General features: G+C 44.8%; 1 protein-coding gene across 1 annotated transcript in view; it reads right to left on the bottom strand.

Annotated features, from left to right (window-relative positions):
- GPR39 (G protein-coupled receptor 39) overlaps positions 1-19328 on the bottom strand; it is a 198735-nt gene extending 179407 nt beyond the window's left edge. Inside the window, exon 1 of the mRNA XM_076005477.1 lies at positions 18113-19328. Coding sequence (XP_075861592.1) covers positions 18113-18968 — 856 coding nt within the window. The 5' untranslated portion in view covers positions 18969-19328. The remainder of the gene's footprint in view (positions 1-18112) is intronic.
- Between the last annotated feature and the right edge of the window lie 7598 nt (positions 19329-26926).

The following is a 26926-nucleotide window of genomic DNA, read 5'->3' as shown; positions in this document are numbered from 1 at the left end:
CAATAAAGAGAAGACTTCACAGACCTTCTACTCCACAGAATGCGTAAGACTGGAATCTGGATCCCCCTCCTGTGTTATTACTATGGGTACTTTTGAGACAAACTCCTCAAGTTTACCCCCTTCAGGCTTCACATGACAAAATAGGTTGAGATTGGTCCGAAACCAAGTTCTTTTGAGTCTTCAACCAAAACTCTTTCTGTCATATCACAAGGTCACTGTAAGAAACTATAGTTGACCCTTGAACAGCACAAGGGGTAGAGATACTGACCCCCAACAGTGAGTCAAAAATTTTTATATAACTTTTGACTCCCCTCCCCCCAAATTAACTACTAATACCTTTCTGTGGACTGGAAGCCTTACTGATAACATAAACTGTCAAATAACATGTATTTTGTACGTTATATGTATTATATACTGTATTCTTACAATAAAGTAAGATGGAGAAAAGAAGATGTTATTAAGAAAATCATGAGGTGGAGAAAATACATTTACTACGAAGTAGAAGTGGATCATCATAAAGAATCTTCATCCTCATTGTCTTCACATTGCCTAGGCTGAGGAGGAGGAGGAGGAGGAGGAAGAGGGCTGGTCTTGCTGTCTCAGGGCTGGCAGAGGGGGAAGAGGTGGAGGAGGTGGAAGGGGAGGCAGGAGAGGCAGGTGCATGCTATAATTTTACAGAAATACATCCTAATTTGTCTGATTTTTTGCTTTTTCATTTCTCTAAAAATGAAATGAAACCATTTCTATATGGTGCCAATCTTTCTTCCACCATTTGCCTCAGCTTTAGTGCCCATATCATAGAAGGGTCCATGTCATAAAATCAGGCAAAAGCAGCCTTGAATGACTGGAACCCTCTGCCACATTGCCTAATGTCCATTGCCTTCTGGGGCTGCTTCTACAACATTGTCTTCCTCATCGTCTGGCACTGGTTTAGAAGCCCCCACCTCTAACAAGCTGTCTGGTGTTAATTCCTCTGGCATGGTGTCTATGAGCTTGTGAATTTGTCTGAGATTGATATCTTGAAACCCTCCACCCCCTACATTTGTTTGCCTTATACACAATCTCTTTCATTATTTCCTTCACTGGCTCTGTCATAAATCCTGTGAAGTCATGCACAACACCTGGACATGGTTTTCTTCACCAGGAATTTATTGTTTTGGGCTTGATGGCTTTCATGGGTTTTTCTGTAACAACAATGGCATCACCAATGGTGTAATCATTCCTGACTTCCATGATGTTCTGTCTATTGGGGTTCTCTTCCATAGCGTTGACAAGCCTTTCCATAAAGTACCGCGTGTAATGAGCCTTATAGGTCCTTATGACCCCCTGATCAAGAGGCTGTATTAGAGACATCGTGTTTGGGGCAAGTGGACCACTTCGATGACTTCAGTGCTGAACTAATGAGGTTCTAGGTGGCCATGGGCACTGTTCTATATCAAAAGAACTTTAAAAGACACTTGCTGACTGGCAAAATACTTTCTGACTTCAGGGACAAATCATCGATGGAACCAATAAGGGTTTTCTCATTTTCTAGGTAGGCTTGTTGTACAATCAAGAGTCCAGGAGCTGATGTTTATCTTTTCCTTTCTAGGATCTGGGGTTAGCAGCTTTATCGATAAGTGCAGTCCTGATCATAAACCCAACTGCATTTGCATGAAACACTGGAGTTAGCCTGTCCCTTCCTGCCTTAAATCCTGGTGCTTGCTTCTCTTCCTTACCAATACATGTCCTTTGTGGCATTTTTTTCCAGAATAGGACACTTTCATCTGTATTAAAAACCTATTCAAGAAGATATCCTTTCTCCCCAATGATTTTCTGAATGGTGTCTGGGAACTCATCTGCTGCCTCTTGGTTGGTGGAAGCTGCTTCTCCTGTTATCTTGACATTTTTTAAGACAAATCTCTTTCTATTTATAAAATTATCAAACCATCCTTTGCTGGCATTAAATTCTTCAACTTTATATCCTTTGCCTTCCTTTTGCTTTAAGTTGTCATACAATGACCTCCCTTTTTCTCAAATCATATTAGACTCCATAGGTATGCCTTTCTTATAGCAATCCTGCACCAACATAAAAGGTGCATTTTCAATACAAGATAGGTCTTTCAAAAAAGTGCAAAGATTTTGTGCCCGCTGGTGTAGCTGCAGTGACAGATTCACAAATTTCTTTGTGTTTGTTTTTTTTACAATAGTCCTTATGCTGGCTTCATTTATCTGGACATGGTAGGCAACCGCAGCTGCAGATCTCAATCTGTGGTACATATCAAGCAATTCAACTTTTTCTTGCAATGTCATGACTTGACTCTTCTCTGCATCTTGGGAGGAGCACTTCCACCATCACTAGCCGTACTTTGTAGGGGTTGCATAGTGTTATTCAAGGTTTACAGTATTGCACTAAACGTGATGAAAAATACACCAGAACCACAAGAGATCATTTTTTTTACTGTGATACACAATTTACTGGAGAGACCAACTGCTCATGCCGAGATGATTAGCGTCACACGGCGTTTTAAGTGGATGCTCGGAACACTTGAGCTCACCGCAGTAACAACAGGAGGTGGCTATGAAATTATTACAGTAGTACAGTATGTACTGCAGTTAATTTTATGCAATTATGATTTAATATTGCATCTTTACATTTGTTTACATTTCTGTGCAAATGGCACTGTGTACAATCCATGTGTAAGTTTTAATAAATTTTAACTTTTTATAATGCATTTATATATATTTTATGGTGGTAAATGATAAAACAGACTAGCATCTACAGATATTTTATGCATTCATGCATACTTTTTTCTCAATTTGTTGTTTTTTTTTTTTTGCTATTTCTAGGCCATACAGTTTGCGAGTTTTTTCAAACTGTCATAAATCTTCAAAAAAATTTCCAATATATTTATTGAATAAAGTTCATGTATAAGTGGACCTGTACAGTTTAAGTCCGTGTTGTTCAAGGGTCAGCTACAGTTTTCATTAAGGCCCTACCACATGCACTGCACTGGAGGCCTCCATATACTTCTCACTGAATGCTCAAATCAAACCTTTGACATCGGTTTATGTCCAATGTAAAGACAATAAAACTGAGAGTCTGAGCTGCCGAGTAATTGGCCCAAAGTCACACACGCTTGTAGGTAATGGAAAGGAGATTGGGACAGATATACCTTGGTACTGCTTGGTGTTTCTTTGTAGACTATGCTCATGGGCCATATTAAATTCATACTTTCTGCTACTCCTTTGCTCCCTGTAGTAGGCTGAAAAATGTCCCCCCAGAATATCAGGTCTTAATCCCTGGATACCATAAATGTTACCTTACAAAGAAAAGCATCTTGGCAAATGCGATTAAGTTAAGGATCTTGAGATACAGCTATTATCCTGGATTATCAGAGGGGGCCCTAAATTCTATCCCATGTGTTCTCAGAAGAGGGAGGAAGAGGGAGATTTGATATACATAGAAGATACTAAGGTCTGAATGTTTGTGTCCCCCCAAAATTCTTATGTTGGAAACCTAATCACCAATGTGATAGTATTAGGTGTGGCCTTTGGCAGGTAATTAGGTCATGAAGTTGGAGCCCTCATAAATGGGATTAAAGTTCCTCTATAAGAGGCCCCAGAGAGCTGCCTGGCTTCTTCTACCCTGTGAGGACGCAGTGAGAAGTCAGCAATCTTCAAGCTAAAGGCAGGCCGTCACCAGACATAAACCTGCCAGTACCTTGATCTTGGACTTCTCAGCCTCCAGAATTCTAAGAAATAAATTTCTGTTGTTTATAAACCACACAGTCTACGATATTTTGTTATAGCAGCCCAAATGGACTAAGACAGAGGAGACGATGACTTGAACACAGAGCATGGAGAGAGGTGATGATGCTGGCCTTGCGGACTGGAGTAGTGTGGCCACAAGCCAAGGAATGCCAGCAGCCCCAGAAACTGGAAGAGTCAAGGAATGGATTCTCTCCTAGACCCTCCAGAGCTTGTAAGGTCCTGCTGACACCTTGATTTTGGCTCAGTGAGACTGATTTTGGACATCTGGCCTTCAGAACTATGAGAAAATAAATTTCTGTTGCTTTAAGCCACCAAGTGTGTGATAATTTTCTACAGTAGCCACAGGAAACTAATGCAACACCCTTGCCATCACTCACATCACTTAAGACACAGCACCTACATACTCAGGCCCCCGCCCACTGAATGTGAAGCCCACACGTGCCACAGCCTCTCCATGTGTCCCCAATGCACACAGCTCTCTGCCAGGGCAGGCCCACCTGACGGTTGGTGACTCCCATGCAGGAAACACCACCAAGAGAAGAGATTGCTCTGAAGAACTGCTTTGGAGAACAGCCTTTTTGCCTCTTAACTTGCAGGGAGAGAAAACAGTAACCACCCCAGTGATAAAGTCTAGTTGGTACAAAAATCAATCAACCTTCTAAGGAGAAATTCAAACATTTTTTTCTGTGCAAAACCTTTTACAAATTACTAGGTTTTCTTTTTCTCAAATGACTTTCTGGATTTCCAGAAGGCAATGAATACACCTCATTTATTCCTATTTTCTATGGTAAATATCCTTGACATCAAAGGTGGGGTTTTACGTCTGAAACAAGGAGTCCTGGCTTAAGGCCAATACCGTATTAAGACATAGCTGGAAAATGCCCAATTCTAGAAGCACATGGTGCAGCTCACCCTGAAGCACAGCCAGAGACTTTTGTTTTCCAGGCCAAGGTTCAAATACAACCTGATTTTTGTGGTGAGGAATAGCCACAATTCAATATTTGGTCAGTGGCCTGGGGAAATGAGGTAGGTTCCCAGGCAGGAAACATGCCGCGGGGATTTGGCATTAACTGGCTCCCAGCAACAGCATTGCAAAGTGGGAGGCTCTGTTGCTGCTCTTTCCTGTACACTGTCTAGCCTGCTCTCACACTGAGATGACCGGACTCCTGGGACAGGTCTCCCACAGCTCAGCCAGGGGGGCAGGGGCGGGTACAGAGGGATGGCCACACAGAGAACAGAGTCTGGGAAAAGTCTGCAGAGAAGAAACTCAACAACGATGGCTCTCATCACCATGGACCAGGCTCCATAAGGCCCCTGCAAGGGGCATCTGTTGTTTCTGTCCCTGGCTTTCCTAGGTATAGCATGGTTCTCCTTTGGGGACCCTGCCTGTCACTGCATGCAGTCTTGATGGCACTGTCCATCACTTGCCCTAACCTCAGGCTCACAGGGGCTGGGCACGCAACCCTAGCTGGTCCAGGAAGATTCTTGTTCCTGAATGGAAAGATAACAAATAGGGGCAAATGCCTGAAGCTGATATTTCCTTGATAGTGGAGCCCAATGTACACTTTCAATAAATTCCTTTTTACTTCTGAGATAACTCAGGATCAGGTGGCCTGCTGTTAAAAAACCTTGGCACAGCCACCAAATTCAAGGTCTCCCCAGCCAGGCCCTGCTTGCCTTTCCCACTCCCTCTTCCCCATTCCCAGCCCTGGCTACTCACTGGAGCCACCTGCAGGCTTAAATAATACCAATGCCCAGGGCCCTTCCCTGCCAAAATTTTTATGTCAATGGGCTGGAGTGGGGCATTCTCTAACAATCCACAGGGGCGTAATGCTTAACAGGGTTGACAACTACCATTCTCAAGACTCTTCATGGCCAACCTGCCCATGCATCATCATCAGAACCCACTGCCACTTCCACACCTGCACCCCTCACACTGCCTTTACCTGCCAGCAACCCACACGATGGGCATATCAGTCTTTTTGCACTCTTTCCTGCCATTCCTCTTCTCAAAAGCCTTCCAGGGCTCCCCAATGCCTCCAACGTGTAGTCTGAGTCCTTCAGCCTAGCTATTAACCTCCTCCATTCCCCGTTTACTTTCCAATCTAAATTCACCATTCACTGCTCCCTTCTGGGACCCCTAGCCCAGTCCAATTTTTCTATTACCTGTTTTCTAGATTTACAGAGTTCTTAGTGCAAACAACAAAGCCTGGTCAAGTTTCAACTGGAAATGAGGCTATGAGTTATTTCACATAATCCGTAGGAGGCCAGAGAATGGTATCAGGGTATCCCACCAGACTGCACCAATGCAGAAGTGCTGCCAACATCTGGCCGAGGGTGCTGCCCTTAGTTCTCCTGTCTTTGCTGTCTCAATGCCACTGTCACACATTGGCACTGTCCCCAAGAAGACTCCATGTGGCTGCTGCTCCTTGCAACCACTCTCTTCACAGTGAGACTCTTGTTTCAGTGCACGAGATTGGTGCAGCCCAAGTCACATGCTGCACCCTGCCTGTGAAGAATTTGGGGAAGCAAGTTTCTGGCCACTGGCTTGGGGAAACAGGACTCAAAAAGAGGGGAATTCCCCAAACATAAGCAGAGTACCCAAAAGCTGCTGGGTGGCCTAAAAGCAAGACCAATAGACTTGGCACCATGCTTTCTTCCCTCCCTCACCCCTAACGGTCCATAAGTCCCCTGCTAGAGCACATTCTCTGTTTTTGTTGGTTTGGTTTTTTTTTTTTGAGACAGAGTCTCACTCTGTTGCCTGAGTGTCAGCTAGAGTGCTGTGGAGTCGGCCTAGCTCACAGCAACCTCAAAGTCCTGGGCTCAAGCAATCCTTCTGCCTTAGCCTCCCAAGTAGCTAGGACTACAGGCATGTGCCACCATGCTCGGATAATTTTTTCTATATATTTTTTAGTTGGCCAATTAATTTATTTCTATTTTTAGTCTTGCTAAAAATAGCGAGACGGGGGTCTCGCTCTTGCTCAGGCTGGTTTCGAACTCCTGACCTTGAGCAATCCTCCCGCTTCGGCCTCCCAGAGTGCTAAGATTATAGGCGTGGGCCACCGCGCCTGGCCTGTCCTCTTTTAAGGTACCATCTCTCTGCTCAAGGAAAGAACATGGACTCTGGAACATGGCAGATCCCAGCTCAAATTGCAAGTGTTGGTGACGCTGGGCAATTCTGCAGAGTGAGGATAATGATATCCTCGTGCTGATGATGTTATGAGGAACGGAGATAAAATACAAAGGCCGGCCTTTTGGCTAGCTGGCCCCAGTCCTCTGGCCAGCCTTGGCAGCAGAATCATGGAACAGAAGGAGCAACAGGAAGTACTTTGAACAAGAGACCAAATGCCTCATTTTCTGGGCCCCTCATATGTCCCTTGAATTTTGATACAACATGGGAAAGAGGAAACCCTCCCCCCTAAAATGTTACTGAGATTAAAATTTTCACCACATTGAAAATAGAGGCTTAAAGCCAGGTTTAACTTTCTTCTAAAAAATAATGTGAAGTTTCTTATGCTTAGGTGTTAAGGATAGTTGTGTAGTTACAACTACACAAGCGATTGATAGTTCTTATCTCAACTGGAGAGTTTCGTCATTCCTAATTCATCCTTTTCTAGTCTTTGAGTCAAAGAATCCCTTCCACTGTTACAGATCAGTGATCCTCACCCCTGTAGTTTAGGTTATAGGAACCACAGGGATCTGCTTACAGTGAGATTGTAATTCACTTGGTGTGGTGTGGCCCAGCACTCTGCATTTTATAATGTCCCAGTAGAGGCTGATACTGCTGGTCCATGGACCAAACGATGAGTACTACCCAGAGTGCAGGCAACATCTCTGGCATGAAGTCCACTCAACCACTCTATTAACAATTCTGGCAACGTATAAGCTTACTTTATAAACAGCCACTGCCCCAGACCCTGCATCAGGTGGTATTTGTGGGCTTCTCCAAGACTCCACCCCTATATTTGATGTCCCAACTAGAGAAATATTAAGCTCCTTGAAAGGAGGAACCAACCTCTTAATCTCTATGGTACAAATGACATTATACACACAATTTAAGTTTCGTAAACACTTCATAAACGAACCACCAAATGAAACGCAAAAATCTGCTGGAGTGATCGAAGCAGGCTAAAGCCAGCCCAGGCAGGCTTCCTGGAGAAAGTGGGCATGCAAGAAATTGGATAATGAATCTCTAAAATCTAAGAAGGAGAACAGCTTGTTCCTTCAGAAGTTCCCTTCACCCTCGAGACAGCAACCTTCAATCACCAAGGCGACCTATTTGCCGAACCTGTCAAGACAAACTTGAACTTGAAAAAGTGACAACCTATCAGCTGTCTTTTAAATACAGAAAATATGCAGCTGTCATTTCAACATGGTATTTAATCCTTCAGAATGGCAGCATATAGAAAGACACATAAATTTCCCAGAAAGCTTTGTCTCTGCTGAGTATATCATGCCTTTCAAAAAATTATAATACATATTATAATATATGTGATATATATTTACATTATATGTTCTATAATAAATAAAGCCTAATAGAATAGATAAGGTCCAATAACTGGCTCTGGCCCAAATACCCTATGTGTAGTGTTTTATTCTTAAAGTAGGGTGGATTCCCCCCCTTCTCCAGAGAAAGAGAATGGCTTTCCCCTACCAGTTCAATGTCCACCACTCGTGCCAGTTGGGCCTGCCTCCCACTCCAGCAATGCCTTTGCTTTCACACCAGTTGGACATTTCACAAGTGCAATAGCAACTTGATGCTGCAGCCTTGCTTCCTGAGCCCATGCTGTCGGGTTCTGGTAACACCACCACTCCCCAACTACTCAGCCACCCTGGAGATGTGTAAAGCAGTGGGATGAGATGTTTAAAAAGCCCTCCGCCTGCCAGAACAGCTCTTATACACACAGTAAGTACAAACAGGACATTTTGTCACATGTCTAAATTGGCAGAAACCCTAAAGTCAGAGAACAGTAAAGTTTTCCAGCCCGAGAACATCCCTCTTACTCAGATTTGCTTTCAGCATTGGGGCGGGTTCCTGCCCGACACGCACGTTTTCCATCTGAAGCTAAACAATGAAGGATGTAGGCGATCTCTCCTCTGTGGAGGAAGACTTTGGGAAGCGGCAGAGCTGCCCAGATATTAACTCAGTCACCAAATATTTATGCAGCGCTTACTAAGTGCCAGGCTAGATGGAAAAAGAGCTACCAAAAAGGCAATAATTACAAGATCAATCTTTGATAATTAGGATTCCAATTCAGCAGGTGGGACTCAAACCCACCAACTTTGAATTCCCAAAACAAGAGTCTAAGATGCCAGCGAACACTTACTGGTGCCCTGGAGCTTGGCAAACGTCCTGACCACTGAGCACAGAGCAGGTCGTCAATAAATGGGTTGTGAATGATGAATGGCTGGGCCAAGGCTACAGTTCTTGGAAGGTGAGACTTTTCAAAGAGAAGCTTATGGAGATTGAACCTATCTTGTAAGATATGACTAAGGCAGGACTTGTGCTTACCTTGTATCCCTTTCACCAGGGTTGACAGAATTTATTAGTTTTCTATTGCTGTATAACAAATTATCAAAAATTGAGTGGCTTAAAACAACACCTATTTATTAGCACCCAGTTCCATAGACCTGGGACCCAGGCAAGGCACGGAGGGATCTCTGCTCAGGGTCTCATGTTTTAGGGCAGGCTGAGTTCTTTACTAGAAGTTCTAGGGGGGTGGGGGGGCGGAATCCACCTCTCAGTTCATTCAGGTCCCATCTCCTTGCTGGCTGTTAGTGCCCGGAGATTGCCATGTGGCTCCCACCATCTCCAACACCCACAGCAGAGAAGTTCTCCCTTGTCAAATGCCTCCCTTGCTTTGACTCTCTGACTTCTCCTGTCTCTGATCTCTAGACCCAGTTTTTAAAAACTCGTGTGACTCAGTTAAACCCACACAGAAAATCTCCCTATTTTAAGGTCAACAGATTTGGGAACTTAATTACTTCTGCAAAATCCCTCTGCTGCAACCCCTAGGTTAGTGTTTGATTGAATAGCTGGGTACACATACCCCAGGGGCTAGGAACTGGGGGGGGGGCATCTCAAAGTCTACCTACCACAGGGAAAGGAGGAGAGGCAGGGAAAGTTGCAGTGGCTTCCTAAGGATCATGGTGTGGGTGGTCTCCTTCTGTTTCAGGGCCAGTAGCCACTGTCAGGGAATTTCAACCCATCAACCTATTGGTGTGTATCCCCTGCCCCCCAACCCAGTAAAGAAGGTTCAAGAAGGATGAGAGTGCAGAGAGCTGCAGGTATAGGCAGGAGATAACACCTGTGGCCCCCCACCTGAGAAATGTCTAAGATGGCTCCTGTCACGGAGAAAGATCAGCGTAGGCTGGAGTGGTCCAGGAAGGCTTCAAGGAAGAAGTGGGGACTTGAGACTGTCGTTAAAGAATGGCTAGACCATTACACCACAGACAGGATAAATGAGAGCTACTGTGACCTAGCTCAGCTCCCTCAGGCTGACTCCTAACCAGAGCCTGAGCAATGTGGGGGCAATTCAGGCCTCTGTGCTGGGAATGAGGAGGTGCTGAGTGGAAGTAGAGTCACTGTCTGCCTATGGAGGCCTGTGGCAGCAACGAGACTTGGGAAAACCATGAGCCAGAAGTCTGGCTAATGTCAAGGAGAACTCACTGGTATCAGCTGCTCTGCCAGGACCACGTTGCTATGAAGGGTCATCTCTTGTTCATTCTGGGAACACAACCAGGCCTGCATTTTGACCCAAACTGCAATGCAACAAATGCTGTCACCTCAGGCCCAGCACCAGAGATTCAATTGTGCTGTTTTACTCCTTAAAACCCTGAAATGGCTTCTAAGGATAAATTTCAAACCCCTTAGCTATGGTCTTGTCTGGAACTGGCTGATCTAGTCCACCAGGCCAGGCTCTTGCCGCATTAGAGGGGGAGCTGTGGAGTTAAGCAATCCCTTTTCACCTTCACAAAGCCTGGCTTTCAAGATAAGTGCCTGGCTAAAGAGGTCAAGAATTTCAGCCTCTGGCCCCAAAACTGATCCACAACACTCTGTCCCAGGGAGTGCCTGCTTTTTCCTGCCCTCGGGTGATAGACCTCATGGCTCATCCTTGAGGGAAATGGCTGCAAGTGAATGCAATTTAAGGGAGAAATATAAACACATTGGTTTAATATTTTCAAAATGTTACCCCCACTTTCCATTATCTTGAGCACTCTTTTGTCAATAAGCAGATGAAATCGCCTGCTAAGAAATAATGTTTACCTAGCTCTTGGGAGGCCGAGGCGGGCGGATTGCTCAAGGTCAGGAGTTCAAAACCAGCCTGAGCAAGAGCGAGACCTCGTCTCTACTATAAATAGAAAGAAATTAATTGGCCAACTGATATATATAAAAAATTAGCCGGGCATGGTGGCGCATGCCTGTAGTCCCAGCTACCCGGGAGGCTGAGGCAGAAGGATCACTCGAGCCCAGGAGTTTGAGGTTGCTGTGAGCTAGGACGCCACGGCACTCACTCTAGCCTGGGCAACAAAGCGAGACTCTGTCTCAAAAAAAAAAAAAAAAAAAAAAAGAAATAATGTTTAGAGTTGTATCATTGAGCTAACATCCTCTTCAACAGCGTTTAGCGAGAACTGTCAAACACCACCCTAATCACTTGCATTTCATGGTTGTGTCTGGCAGGTATATACGGTTAAAGCTAATAGTCAGGGGCCGATTGGCACCGACTGCTGCTCATTTGCTCGGGGGAGAGCAAATCTTAAGTGTCTTCCATGATGACGTGACTTTTTGGAGGCCTCAGAGGAGTCAGGACCCTTTCTGACATCTTTAGACTAACCAGAACACTTCTGAGGAATGATAAACATCTACTGAATGCATGCCCAAGGGAAAACAGAACAGTGCTTCTCAATTCCAGGCTGAGACTCGTTCATTTATTTATTCAGTCAACAAATATTCATTGACCATCTGCTATGTGCCAGGCACTGTGTTGGAATGGAGGTACGCCGTGCAGCAAAATTAGGGAGAGCTCCTGCCCTCAAGGAACTAGAAGGGAGACATACACCAATCAAACGACCGCACAATTAAATATGAAATTCCAACTGTGAGTCTTGTTTCAAGGACGGTTTAATGAAGTCGGGGAGCAAGGCCCAGCCTCCCCAGGGAGAGCTGAGGGAGGAGAAAGAGACTAACTTGGGGAAGGGATGGGGTGAGGGGTAGGAAGAGCGTAGAGCAGGACAGAAGAGCATTTCAGAGGCGACAACAGGCACACAGGCCGGGTAGGGTGAAGGGCCCAGCCATGTTGTGTTGAAGAAATTTAAGCGGCGCCAATGGGATAAATAATTAAGGAGTGTTACAGACTAAGGTGAGTCCCCCAAAAATTCATATGTTGAAGGCCTAACCCTCAATGTGACTGTTTTAGGAGATGGGGCCTTTAGGAGGTAACTGAGGTAAAATGAGGTAACAAGGCTGATTTGATAGGACTGGCGTCCTTATGAGAAGAGGCAGAGACACGAGGAGTGCAGATGCGCAGAGAAGGAGCCACTTGAGGACACAGGACAGCAGCTATTTGCAAACCAAGGAGCGGGGCCTGAGAAGAAAGCAACCCTGCAGGATTATAGCTTGCAGAGCTGTGAGAGCACAAACGTCTGTAGCCCCCCAGTCTGTGGTGCGCTGCACTGTGGCCCGAGCAGAGTAAGGCCAGCAGAGAATGGCACTCCGTAGAGTAAGGAGAGGCAGCCGCCGCGACGGCCTCTGTCTAAGGCTTTGGTCTGTGGTTGGCACCGCGGCCATAGGAAGCCATGACTGGCTGCAGTTTGCTGGGGGTGGAGGTGGGTTGGGGTGTCCACAAGCTCGTAGTGGCTGCAGGGGAAAGAGCAGCCAGACCGGGGCAAGAGCAGATACAGGGGCAATTCCAGATGGGGGGGCAAGAGCAGATGCGGGTTCTTCCAGGGATGACTCAGAGAGGAGGCTCGCTGGAAACAAAGTAGAGAGGGCAGCTGGGGAGCGGGAGCTCTTTGAAGGTGCTTGGAAAGGAAGGTGTGCACCAGGGAGCAAGGCCACACCATTCACTTACAGGAAGGGACAGCAGCCATGAGGACCAGTCCTCTCTCTGGTGCACAGGAGGCAGCCAAGGAGCAGAGGTGGAGAGTCAGCGGGGTCGTCCCAGGGTTGCAGACTGGCCGGTGGGGTGGGCGGAAGGAAAAGGAATGGGAGTTGATAGTGTCACCCAAACAGTGGATCAGGGGGCCTTGCCTAATACAGCCAGAGAGGGCTCCTCGACTCCCCCGTTCAATATTCTTCCTCTGCGCTGTCTCAACTCACAAGTGGCTTTTATTCTGAGTGGTTTCTGCACCGCTCAGTTTGGCAGCCCCGCCAGGCTCGCAACTGAGACAGATGAACTGGCTTGCTAGCGAATGGGGACTGGGCTTCCGTGTTCCCGTCCCCAGAAACGATGCCTCTCTCCAGCAGAGAAATGAAATCTCTGAGACAGCCTGATTATAAAAATAAAGCAGCATTATTATATCTGTCTGCCAGGCTGATCTCAGACCACTTGCAATGCATGATAGATATCACAAATAGAAACATAAACCTGAAATGCCATTTATTACAGCCTCATCTACATCATTAAAGGGAAGAAGAGAAGAGAGGCGATAGTCAGAATATTTGAGGCAAAACTTTTTCCTGAAATAGCCAGACATTTGAGTTAAAATAATAGCCTCCACTAAAACAGTCACCAGTTTAATTTTGGTGGCATTTCCCTGAGAGACTGGGTTGATGTATCCTTTTACACCACAGAAAAAGCCTTTTCTGAGAAAATTAATGGTGAAAACATGTTTTCTTAAACTAGTCAAGAAAACAACTACCTAAAAATTGTTATGGGCACTTCAGAAGCATTTCAAGGCATCCACTTGTGTGTAATCCTTGCTGTACACTAGCGGATAGGAATTGATTTTTGAAACTAATTGTGTTTTTGGTTATGGCCGGCACATGGGCTACAGAATTTTAGGAAGTCACTGAAAAGGCAGCTGGAGAAACAGATGAATCAAATGCCAAGCCACTGACAAATGAAGGTCTGTCTGAATTAGACCAGTTAATCCTGAAAGAATGGAAAATTGACAAGGATAATGCCAGGACAGATGCTTCCATGAGGGTGATTTAAATAGCAAAGAATTAAGAGAAGACCTGTTCATGCTCTTGCTGAGAAAATCAAACACAAAGGCTATCATATAGGTTGGGCAGAAAAATCATGCCCTCGAGCTCCACACAGTCATTCTAAATAACAGTTACAAGAATTAACATATGGTTGTAATTGCAACCTTTATTTACAAAATACAAGGTAAGTTTCTTCTTATAATTTTCACTTTCAAATCCAAATCAAACCTCTTTTTACATGAAATATTGGACCCCACTTTAAGGGAACTAACTTTAAGAGTTCTTTTAGGGTATTGATTGTCCTCAGATCAAGAGGACCTGCTGTCAACATCTCAGTGTTCTCTCTCTCTCTCTCTCTCTCTCTCTCTCTCTGTCTCACTTTCTCCCACTCCACTCCTTTAATTTGGTCTCTAAATCTGGGGTCTAAAACCCCAGAGGATGTGATTCTGATCTCCTTCTCCCCTCTTCTTCCTAGCCCATTCCACAAATATCTAAATGTACATCAACTTTTTAGAGTAGTCTATTACAACATCAACTCTCAACCTCTTTTTCCACCCAAATACACATGATGGCTATCATCCATATTCAAGATATTCCCCCATAAGCAACCCAAGTCGATATGTAATTCCTGAACAAGATGTAACTCCTTCCCTTTCCTTCTGACTTGGAAGATCAAATCAGAGAGCAAAAGAATGTAATTATTATAGAGTCCTGAATCTTCTATGATGTTTCTTTAATTTTGTAACTTCATGATTATCTGTAAAAGTCTTGTTTCATAACTATAGTTGAAAGCCAGTCACTGCCCTACAGTTCTCTGGGAGGTAGCTGTAACCAAGTCCCAATGACTTTATGCTCTTGAAAGTTACAAATTTAAACTGTATTTATTTTATACTTTGTTGTTCCACATTGAGCGGGTGACATGTGATAGCAAGCCGTCCATGCAGTAGACACAACATGGGTGTTCATGGCCCCAGATGCTATCGGTGTTGGGACCATGGACATCCAAGGGAGAGATCAGAAAGATAAGATGGAAGGTCCTAGAAAGCCTTGCTTGAAAGGAAGCCTTGTTTTGCACATCCTCAACATTCAAGGGAAAGAGTCAAATCCACCAGTTTCTTTTCTCCAGAATAAGCAGAAACCTAGCCCAGCAACCTCTGTTCTGATATTGGACAAGTATTCCATGTCCACATGAGCCATAACCTTGCAACAGGAAGCAAGTCTAATACTAATTTCTCACTGAGCTGACAAGAAGGAGAAGACACTCCTGTTTTCAAGAATGTGCACTTTTGCATTATTATTGTTTCTCCTACAAATTGCTGGAGAGCCAGTAGGCATCCCAGCTCCTCTTTCTCTCACACAGCTCCCAATTTGTTTTCATCATTTGCCAGCCCAGCACCTCAACTAGGCAGGCATGATACGGAAAGATGCAGAAAGGAAAATTAATATTTTCTACATGGGCTTCCTCATCTTGGGTAGATTTATGAATTTGTTTCTGTTATGCAGAAGTTAGCATTTTTAACAACAAAGGAGTAAACTTCGTAATTGTTTTTTTATTGCCTCAAGAGCTCCAAAGACATTTTGTGCTATGTCGTCATTTACATTTCACATTAAATTCAAGATATGTTTGAAATGAGCAAATATTTATTTTAATTTGATCCATCTGTGAAATGAAATACTAAAAAGACAGCTAAATCACTACATTAAATTCAGCGATTTGTAAACAATTTATATGTTCATTTGTTCTGGGTTAAAAATGCCCCAAAGCACAAGTTTTATGAAACCCACAAAGTAAATTGCATTGTACTAATCTGATGGATGCAGGCCACGGTTTCTTCCTCTTCACTCCATTAATTTATTTCCTAACTTGAGTTAATTAGTGAGGTTCCTATTTTTAAAAGCTCTTTGAAATTCATTGGGAGAGGAGGACATTTTTCGGGAACTGCTTTGAAAACCTACTGCAGAGAAAATGGGCTAAATACAAACGGTAAATTCCCCCAGGACATTATTGCACATTGAGCACCTGATTGCCATTCAACAGTCTTTATGCCGGAAAGCAGTGGGTGATTAATATACAGTTACAAGAAAGAAGGAAAGAGCTAGAAGGAAAGAATGAGAGCAGCAGTGAGAACAAACGCATTCCAGGCGGTTACTAACATGATGAGATGATCACCAAGGTCCCATCCATCTCTAAATAAAAGTCTGTGGCATTCTGATTTTATGCTACAAAATGGAAACTGACTTTGACTTGGAACACTTACTGAAGAAAGAATAGGCATCTACTCAGAGAAATACAAAAAACACCGAGAGTAGGCAAATAATTGATTAGGCAAATTAATTATTTTTTCCTTTGGTCAAAGGCAGCCTTAATGCCTTTGAAGGTAGCTGAAGACTACTTCCTAATTCCTGTCTACTCCCTAATTCTCATCCGCTCAGGCCAGTGCCCAGCACGCTCCCGCACTCAAAAAACAAAAAGGAAATTAAATTCATTCACACAAAAGTATAAATGATAGATAACAATTTAAGAAACACCTAAGGGGCTATGTAGGGAAAAAAAGAGAACTAGCCTTTCAATAAATGTTCAAGCTTTAAGCAAATGCAATGTCCATGTCCATTTCTTCCTGGAATATTCTGAGTCAGTGGGTCATAGAGATTGAATTGGGTTGGGTGAATTGGGATCCTAAAGCCCCAGGTAATAGTTCCTCCAGAAAGGCTGGCCCTAGGAGGCAGCAACACCACCAGGCTAACCTACGTAGCACCTTCCTTGTCAAAGTCCTGCCTCATTTCATTGCCTTCACCCCATGCCTGTGGACGCAGCAGGCAGACACTCCTTTCCCTGCCCCAAGAAGCAGGGTGAGGCTCTCGGAGTGTGAATTAGGTCTTCTCTAAGCCTCCTCTATAAAATGGAAATGCAAACCACCTAGCACAACCTCTGATGCAGAGTAGCCATGCACATGTATTAAGTTCTCTCGTCTCATTTTGCACAGACCCAGAGTGAAGTCAAGACAGAGTAAAGTCACCGGCATGCCAGAAGCCAGGGCAGGGCTGACACATGACCCGGTTCTTTCCATCTCTAAGTGCCTTCCAGTTTTCTCTCACGTCTGACTCCTGTCCCCTGGAACCTGTTGCTCAAGTTCCCCACACCAAAAACAAACATCACCATGATTTATTCCTTTCCTGATGCCACAGGGGTAAGGACAGAGGGGAGAACGGGACACATTTGTTACATCCACTCCCCCTTGACTCACATTCACGCATCCACAATGCATTCCTTTTTCTTGTTTCTGCTAAAGAAAAAACAAAAAAAAACTTTTTAAAACCCTTTGCTCACACACACTTCATGTGTCTCCAGTGAAGCCCAGTTTCCGAGGGGGCAGCCAGCAAGGCCACTCTGGGGCCTACAGACCTGTGGGCTCCCTTCAAATACTTTCTTTAAATACAGAAAAGGCCTCAACTTTAAATACTTTGTATCACAACGCAAGGTTAGAAAGCTAGCAGATTTTTCAGCATGGGATCTCCCAGAACATAGGTATTCTGGAAGATCAATCGAGTTCCAAAAATCTGTGAAATCGGATTTTCTGGATCAGGTATACAGGCCGCCCGCTGTGTTCCTCTGCTCTGGGAAGGAACAGACCCTGCCACGGCAGACACCCCGGCACCACCCTGGGGAGGCCACCCAGGGAGTGAAATAGCAGCCTGGCCAGTGTGTAGCCCCCACAGCCTGGTTTCTCTGAAGGAGGAGGAAAATGGGAACAAAATCTAATTGCCTGAGAAAGGCTCTCTGGGGTAAAGACAGGGCTAGATAAGAACGAGCCCTTTATCTCTGCCACAACGTGGTCCCTTCCACAGGACTTTCACCTCTCCTGCATTGCCTAGTTTGTCCCTGCAACTTCCCAGTAGTATTGTCCCCATTTTAGCCGAGATACTTTGTGATCTGCCAACAGTCCCGGCAGCGGTGCTGTGGCACACACCCAGACCTGAGTCCTGTGTGCTCTCTCCCCACAACCCACCAGAGACCCCCCAAACAGAGAGAAGGAACGTCCAGAGCCCCAGATCAATGCCCTCCGCCTGCTATACTACTCTTCCACCTCCATGAACTTAGGTTCACACGTTTGGGGCAACACTCCCACTCCTCCACGGGACGGGGACCAGGGGCTGCGGCCGGGCTGGGGTGGGGGTGGGGGGCTGCTCCCTGGTGGCCCCAGCACTCACTCAGGAAGATGATGGTCTGCCTCCGGGCGGTCCTGCTTTCCTCGCTCTCGGCCTTTCTCAGCGGCAGCTGCCTCCCGCTCTCGGCGCGCGCGCCCGGCTTGCTGCCCATGAGCACCTGCATCATGTTCCAGCACATGAAGGCCACCGACGACAGCACCACGAGGTAGAGGACGAAGGCGCCGAAGATGCTGGACTGAAACACGGTCCAGCGGCTGGAGAGGTTGGTGCAGATGGACATGTTGGAGTCCTCGGGGTGCTCATGGTGGCGCGTGCGCGAGCGGTTGCAAGTGAGCCCGCGGTGGCTAGGCACGTTCACCAGAGGGTACTCGGTACCCATGGCAAAAAGCAAGGGCAGTGCCACCAGGGCGGAGGTGATCCAGACGAAGCCAATCAGCAGCTTCACCTGGCAGGGTCCGGACACGGCCTTATATCGGAAGGGGTGACAAATGGCGACGTAGCGCTCAAAGCTGAGCGTCAGCACGTGCAGCAGCGTGGCGTAGCTGCAGGCCTCGAAGAGGAAAGTGTACAGCTTACAGGACAGGGAGTAGCTGGGCGTGGTCCAGGGGCTCCAGATGATGCTGTAGAACTCCATGGGCATGCCGATGAGGAACACCAAGATGTCCGAGCAAGCCAGACTCACCATGTGGTCCGTCACCTGCTTCTGCAAGTAGCCCTTCTTCTGCAGCACCTGGGTCACCCGAATGGTGATGCTGTTCCCCAAGATGCCCACCACAAAGATCACCAGGTACACCAGGATGAGCGTGATTTTGAGCCAGGTGGCCACCTCAAACTCTGGGACATGGCTGTGATCGATGACATGGGAGCAGTCACTGCCGGGGCTGCCGGCTGAAGCCATGAGGAAGAGACAACGCCACCAGGTCCAAGGAGTTTCTCAACTTCCCCTTCTCCTCCCAGCAGAGCCCAGAGTTCTTGGCTGCAACTCACCTGAGTGGGCGCAGGATTTTTTCTCACTCGAATTCTCCTGGCAAATGTAACTTAGTATTTCAGGCGCTTTCATGGAAACTTCCTGGAGTAGCCTAACCTAGGAGAGGCCCCACAGGCGGCTGGGGGTGGGGTTTAGGGGTGTGTGTGAGCAGGCGGGGGAGGGCAGAGGAAGGAGGGCCCAAGCTCCCCCTGCCCCTCTGCGCCCTGGGCCCGCTCTTCGCTCTTCGTCTGCCTTGCAGCCCTAGAGCCTCCAGCTGCCGGGACATTTGCCGCCTCGGCCCGCCCTCCAGGAGCGCCCTCTCTGGAGCTGCGGAGGCGAGGCGGGGTGGCCGGTGATCAATCATTAACCACAGCAGATTGTGCTCAGCCACCGGCTGCAGACCCAGCCCAGCGGCGGGTTTGACTCAGCACATAGTCATGCTCTCTGGAATCAGATCTTGCCTCCCGAACACCAAGAGCTCCCGGGACGGGGTGGCCCCTCTCCCCCCTCACCCAGTCTGCGGGGAGCATCATCCAGGAAGGTGCAGCCTGGGGAAGCCGGAGTGCCCTCCCGGGCTTGGAAGAGCGCAAACTTCCCCTGGCCCGCCCCTGGACCTGCTCTCACCCCCACCGCTGTCCTGGGACCGCTTCGAGGTTGGGTCGCGGCCAGTTTGGGGGTGGCTTGACCCGGGCGCCCGCCGCCTCCGCAGCCAGCCGGCAGCCCTGGTGGAGCGGTGAGCGCGCCTGCTGCTGCCCCGCCTCTGGGGCGCTCCGGTGCTGGCCGTGAGTGGCCGGGCTGTGCGCTGCCTGGAGCCGCTGCCTCGGGTAGTCGGCCCCACTCAGGCTGATAGAGCCCTATAAATGCCCTGCCCTTGCTTCGCCTTCCGCCTTGCTACCGAGGGAAGAGCACAAAGGACGCGGGGGTCCCTCCTTTCCCTCTCACTCCCAGGTGCAGGCTGCTCTCCCCGCAATGATAGGTAATCTTTAATTGGGGACATGTATATGAATGAGGATGGCACAGTCCACCAGGATGCCCTGGGTGGGGAAGCCCGTCCTAGGCCTGGGAGGACAGCAGGGGGAGGAGGCTGGCCATCCCAGACAGGGCGCTGCTTAAAAACAGCATTAAGGACCATGACATTTTCCGTCTTTGAAGAGAGGAAAACCTATAATGTGCCCATTTTCATCTTCTAATCCGCAAATCAGAGGGAATGGAGGAGTGGGGGAGAGAAGGAGGTAGGCGGTCCCATGCATTGTAGGAAGTTTAGCACCCCAGAGTGACAGCCACATGTTCTAGAGGTAACTAAATGCCTCAATCGCCAAAAGTCAAGAGCCACTGCCTTGAAGGAAAAAAAAAGTTCCTGTTTATTCGTACAACCTAAGGGCCTAGTGCAGGCCATGCTGAAACTATCCTTAAATTATCACGATCCACACTGACAGGATTGTTTTAAAGATGAATGAACTGAGCTGGCCTGAGGATATGTGCTTCCCTAAGGCCCTAAAAGAGTGAGTGAAGCAAGATCTCACTCATGTGAAATTTTTTTAAAAGTCCAGTGAATGTAAACAAAGAGGAGGAAGGTGGTTATCAGGGCAGGCAAGAGAGAGGAAATGGGGAGATTGCAGGTCAAAGAGTACAAAGTTGCAGTTATGTGAGATGAATAAGTCTAGAGATCTAAGGTACAACAAACAAGAGGACTGTAGTTAATAATATTGTCATGTATATGAAAAATTTGCTAAGAGAGTCAATTTTAGGTGTACCTCCGCCCCACTGCATACATGCACAAGGAGGTCACTATGGAAGATGACAGACATTAATTTGCTTGACCTTAGTAATCATTTTACTTTGTACATGCATATCAAAACAGCATGTTGTACGCCTTAAATATACACAATTTAAAAACTAGAAAGTGAGATATTTGGAAATTAATCCAAATCTGCCTGACCCAAGTCCATACTCTTAACCTCAAAGAGGAGGGAACTCTGTGGGTGCAGTAGGTGCTTAGAAAATTTGTCCTAGGAGATGATACACATAGAAACATGGGGACTGAATTTTTTGAACAGAGTCCTGGACCCATGGGCTGATGACCTTAGAGATTATTGGATTTTGTAACTATCTCGGGGGGGGGGGGAGCCATATGGCCACTGGATCTTTACAGTGAGCTTCATATGTGCCTATAGTGTTTTCTCTATTTGTTCTCTCTGTTAAATTATAAACTCCAAAGCCAAAAACCATATCTTTTCCTTCTCTGACGGCCCTCCATAGCAAAACCTAAATATCAATAACATGTTTTGCCAGAAGCCTCCCCCCACTCTTTGTGGGCCACTTGTCCTGCTTGATGGCAGAGAAACTCCTGACTCGTCGCCTTATTGGTGCACTGTGCTTAACTAAAGGACCTAGGTGGCTTGATGGCTGCCGCACAAAGCTCAGGGGAGGCACGGACTCTCGACTTTCCTAATGACACACTAGAGCTCTGAATGGACTCCTGTGCAAAAGGCCCCAGTTGTCTGCTTCCCAGAGTGACTGAGGAGAAGAAGGAGGTCAGGGCATACCCACAGACTTCCTCATCCCCAACACACACACACACACACACACACACCTGTCCCTGCCCACTTCTTTCTTCTCAACCCTGGAAACAAGGTTAGCGCCTCACAAGTATCCTCAGCTCTGCCATAGATTTCTCCTTGGAAATTTTCCTCTTAGCCGTTCTCTGAGCCTCTATGATGCATCAGGCACTTTCATATCTTTCTTTCAATCCTCGGCAATGCTGCAAAGTGACTGTTATTACCTCCATTTTACAGATAAGGAAATTGAGGACCAGGGAGATTACGTGACCTGCTAGAAAATTCCAGAAGCAGGATTCAAACCCAGGTCTATCTGGCACCAAAGCACTTTCCACGCCCTGGTGCTCTGTCCCAGTGCTGGACAAGACTGTCCCAGGCCCTGAGCTGTACAGTGGCCTCTTGGAGAAAGGCATTTTTCAGTCACCAGCCCAGATGTTTCTCATCTTCCTATCATATTAAATAATTCCAATTTGTTCTGCTCAGTCAAGATTTCCATTATTATCCAATTCTTTTCATCAAATTTTTCTTTCCCAAAGTGTGAACACAGATTACAAATGCATGGCCAAACTGTGAGAATCAAACTAATTAAAATTCACTCCTTACAGTAGAGATGGAAAAATACATTTTGAACAAAGGTCCAGGAGAATTAAATTTTCATTTCACCTTTGCTTTTCCTAAGACCAATTAAAAACTGTTTAATGTGCTCTCACTTGTTGATAACAGACTTACAGCACCTGGCCTGGGTCTGTGTAATCTAGATTTTTTATTAGCATATTGTGTAGAGGAAAAAAAGAAAAAGAATGAAAAGTGAAAGCAAATAATACTTTAGGTACCCTTTGATCTCAAGGCTACTCAGGGGTCACTGTACTCTAGCGCCTGTACAAATTTATATTCACATTCTACACATTCTAGATGACTTTTCAGGTCAGGTAGCATGGTGGTTTTCACACTTTTCTCACAATCTCATTTTTAAAATATCTTAACACTGGCACTCAAAGTAAACACACACACACACACACACACACACACACACACAAACTTACCCATACTTATCTACTATATTTTTGTACATTTAAATTTATTTCACATACTCAAATTGGTAACATTTATTCAAAGTCAATCAATAATTTATACTCTAAAAAGCGAATAACACCTTGTTTACAAAGTCTCATGGTGACTCTATATTAAGTTACAACGAAAACATCAAACATTTTCCAAAATTATATATACTATAGATAACTTTATTTATAAGGCAATATAACTAAATGTTAATAACAAAGCCAGAAAACAGAAACATAAAACTCTACCATCTCAAAATTTCTTTAAATCTCTGGAATAATTCTTGATCAAAGAGAAAAATAAAACCCAAACTGCAGATTGTCCAGAGAATAATGACCACATGCTACATGCCAGGACCTGTGGAAATAGCTAAAGGAGTTCCTTAGAGAAAAATTCATAGCACTAAATATTTCTAATAAACAAGAAAGAATAAAAATAAATTAAGCTATAAAAAGAATAACATTAATGAAGACAGTAAGAAGGGATTCATAAAGATCAAAGTAATTATGACAAAATTAGATAGTAAAACTAATAAATAAACTCAAAACTTTTTTTAAAATAAAACTTCTGCTTCTGGCTCTAGAGAATGATTAGTACCAGACTAGCAGCCTGCAACCCCCGCCCCACTCTCCACAGAACAGACTGTGATCCTCAGAGAAGATAAGCTAATGAGGTAAGGAGGGGACCCCACACAGAGTACAGTCATCTTGCTGGGTTGGACATTAGAATTCAGGACAAGGCTGTTGGATTTCACAGAGCAAACTACTGAAAGGAGGGAGCTACACAGAGAAAGAGTTCCAGAAATCTCTGCAGAGGGCTTCTTGAGTCTGGCCAAATCCTAAGTGGACATGTGGGGGTGAGACTCCAAAAGCTAGGCAGTGTGTCACTACTGGGCAGGGCACAGTGGCTCCTACCCATAATCTCAGCACTTTGGGAGGCTGAGATAGGAAGATTGCTTAAGGCCAAGAGTTAAAGACCAACCTGGGCAACATAGAGTGACCCTATCTCTACAAAAAAAATTTTTTTAAAAGTATCACTACTGAAGAAAGAACAACTACTGGGGGGTTGTGAGCCAAACAATTCTCAAAGTCACACAAGGCTGAGAGATGTTGAACCAACCATACTGAAGAGACCTCATTAAACCAACCCTGGAAGGACTAGAATCTTAGAAGTAATACTAAACTAGCCACAGAACTACGGCTACTCACCTTAACAAAGATACTGACCTGAGCTCTCTAATATGGAGCGACTAACCACATGTGGCTAGTAAACACTTGAAATATGGCTGGTCCACACTGAGATGTCCCATAGTACAAAATACATACCAGATTTCCAAGAATTTGTATAAAAAAAAGAATGTAAATTATCTCATTAGTAGTTTTTATATATTGCTTTTATGTTGAATTGATATTTTGCTACAATGTGTTAAATAAAGTATATTATTAAAAATAATTTTACCACTTTTTAAAAAAATTTTTTTAAATGTGGCTACTTTTTAAAATAATTTTTTATTTTGAATTATATATGGCTTGCATATATAATTCCTAGAAGCTATAAAGGAAAAGGGTGATAAATTTATTTAATAATAATTAAAAAGTTTCTGCAAGGCAAGAAACACTGAAGACAAAGGTAAATAATGAATGACAACTTTGAAAGACTATATGCAATTGCTACTACACAGTACTGAGTATCTTCGATAACAAACTCAAAGGGGATAAAAATGTTCACTTCTTCCTAAAATTGATCTATAGATTCAATGTAATCTCCCAAATTGAAATTTCAACAGATTTTTCTGTAAATATTTGACAGAATGATTCTAAAATTTACAAATAAATGTCAAGAGCCAAGAATGAGCAAAATATCCTTAGAGTCAAGAGGACTTGCTGTATGAGATATTAAGACTTACCATTAAGCTACAGTTTATAAGACTATGTGGTTTCCACATAGGGATGGTCAAAGAGAAGACTGAAATGGAAGCAATGTCATAAAAATAAATCCAGGATTTATGACTGAGATGGTGTTGTGAGGCAGGGTAGAAAAAATGGTCTTTTCCATTGGTGTAGTGATTAACTAACTCTGGAGGTGTGGGGAAGGAAAACACTGATTTGTAGCATTTGCCAATTTCCATGGTGTAAATACTCCCACCATGGCTGATTTTATGTCTTTCTAAAGAAGATGTAAAAATGTCTAACAGATTTAGGTAAAAGTGCTCAACATCTCTACTCATCAGGGAAATGCAAATCAAAACCTCCATGAGGTATCACCTCACACCTGTTAGAATGGCTATTACCAAAAAGACAAAGTTAACAACTGTTGGTGAGGATGTGGGAAAAGGGAAGCCTCCTACACTGCTGTTGGGAATGTAAATTAGTGCAGCCATTATGAAAAACACTGTGAAGTTTCCTCAAAAGAGTAAAGATGGAATTGCCATATGACCAGCTATCCCTATGTGCCAAAGGAAATGAAATCAGCACCTCCTAGAGATACCTGCTCTCCCACGTTCACTGTAGCATTATTCACAATAGCAAGATATGAAAACAACCTAAGTATCCACTGATGAATGGATAAAGAAAGTGTGTGTGTGTGTGTGTGTGTGTGTGTGTATGTATATATAAACACACATACATACACAATGGAATATTATTCAACATTAAAAAAGGAGATGCTGACATTGGCAACAACATGGACGAACCTGAAGGATGTTATGCTAAGTGAAATTAACCAGACACAGAAAGGAAAATAGTGCATGATCTCACTCATATGTGGAATCTAAAAAAAGTCAAAAAACATAAAACAAAGTAGAACAGTGATTACCATCACGTGAGGAATAGGCAGAAATAGACCAAAGGATATAAAGTTGTAGTTACGTAGGATGAATGCATGTAAAGATCTACTGTACAGGATAAGGAATATAGCTGATAATATTGTACTGTACACTGAAAATTTGCTAAGAGAGTAGATTTGAGGTGCTCTTACCACAATGAAAAGGGGCAACTATAGAGGGTGACAGTTAATTTGCTTGACTGTAGTAATCATTTCACTCGATATACGTCTATCACAATGTCATATTTCACACCTTAAATATATACAAGAGAGAAAGAAAGAAAGAAGAAAGAAAAATTGCCAAAGTAATGTCTTTGTATGTTAATTGTAGAAAATGCTACAGATACAGCAGAAACAAAATTTCTATTCTCTGAAAATGAGGATGCATGTATGATACACATGGGGATCTTCATAATAACCTGATATTTCATGCAGAACTTCCTATTTTCAAACAGAGCACACAAAGGGAATTTACTAAACAGCAGGGAGTCTATATTCTCCAACTTTATCTTCACTAAATATGAGTTTTGAGTTGTTTGAAGATCTGTGGCAATCAAGTGGCAACAGGCCTGCTTAAATACATGGTTTGTGGCCTTACAAGACTTTTTCTAAGTGCAGAATGAAATGGCCACTCTAATGGGGCTTGCAAGTGTGAGCTTGGTCACATCAGTGTTGGTACGTGCTGGTGGGGTTAATCAGCCTACTGGGCAGGCTCCAGAACAGGCAGCACTGTCCCTGCCACTCCCTCCTCTGTCTCAGTGGAGGTTTCATTGTGAAAGCCCTTTGGTGCATTGAAAACCAACCAACCAAACAAATGGAAAACACATCAATTTCCTGAACTGAAGTCAGCTACTCGAAGGCACAGTTCATTATTTTTCAAGTGCAAGCAGACCCTGTCCTACAAATGACTCTGTACAGTACTGGCCACGCAGTGCTCCCTGCTGCCGGACTCCCATTGTCTTTGCCGTTAGAGCTTGCAGCTTATAAGAATTCTGCTGGCTGGGTTCCAAAGCACAGAAACAAGAAAAGCTGTGGAAGTCAGAACCAGCTTAGGTAGCTGCCTCAAGCACTTAAACTGAGCCAGCCTGTCTGCTGGTGGATGTCTACCTTCCTCCCTCAGTTTACATTATGGATTTTTTTTTTTTTTTTTTTTTTTGAGACAGAGTCTCGCTTTGTTGCCCAGGCTAGAGTGAGTGCCGTGGCGTCAGCCTAGCTCACAGCAACCTCAAACTCCTGGGCTCGAGTGATCCTTCTGCCTCAGCCTCCCTGGTAGCTGGGACTACAGGCATGTGCCACCATGCCCGGCTAATTTTTTATATATATATCAGTTGGCCAATTGATTTCTTTCTATTTATAGTAGAGACGGGGTCTCGCTCTTGCTCAGGCTGGTTTTGAACTCCTGACCTTGAGCAATCCGCCCGCCTCGGCCTCCCAAGAGCTAGGATTACA

This window comes from Microcebus murinus, chromosome 8, assembly GCF_040939455.1.
Source record: "Microcebus murinus isolate Inina chromosome 8, M.murinus_Inina_mat1.0, whole genome shotgun sequence".
Classification (NCBI taxonomy): domain Eukaryota; kingdom Metazoa; phylum Chordata; class Mammalia; order Primates; family Cheirogaleidae; genus Microcebus; species Microcebus murinus.
The sequence above is the reverse complement of the archived record's forward strand: the minus strand, read 5'-3'. Positions and strand labels throughout refer to the sequence as shown.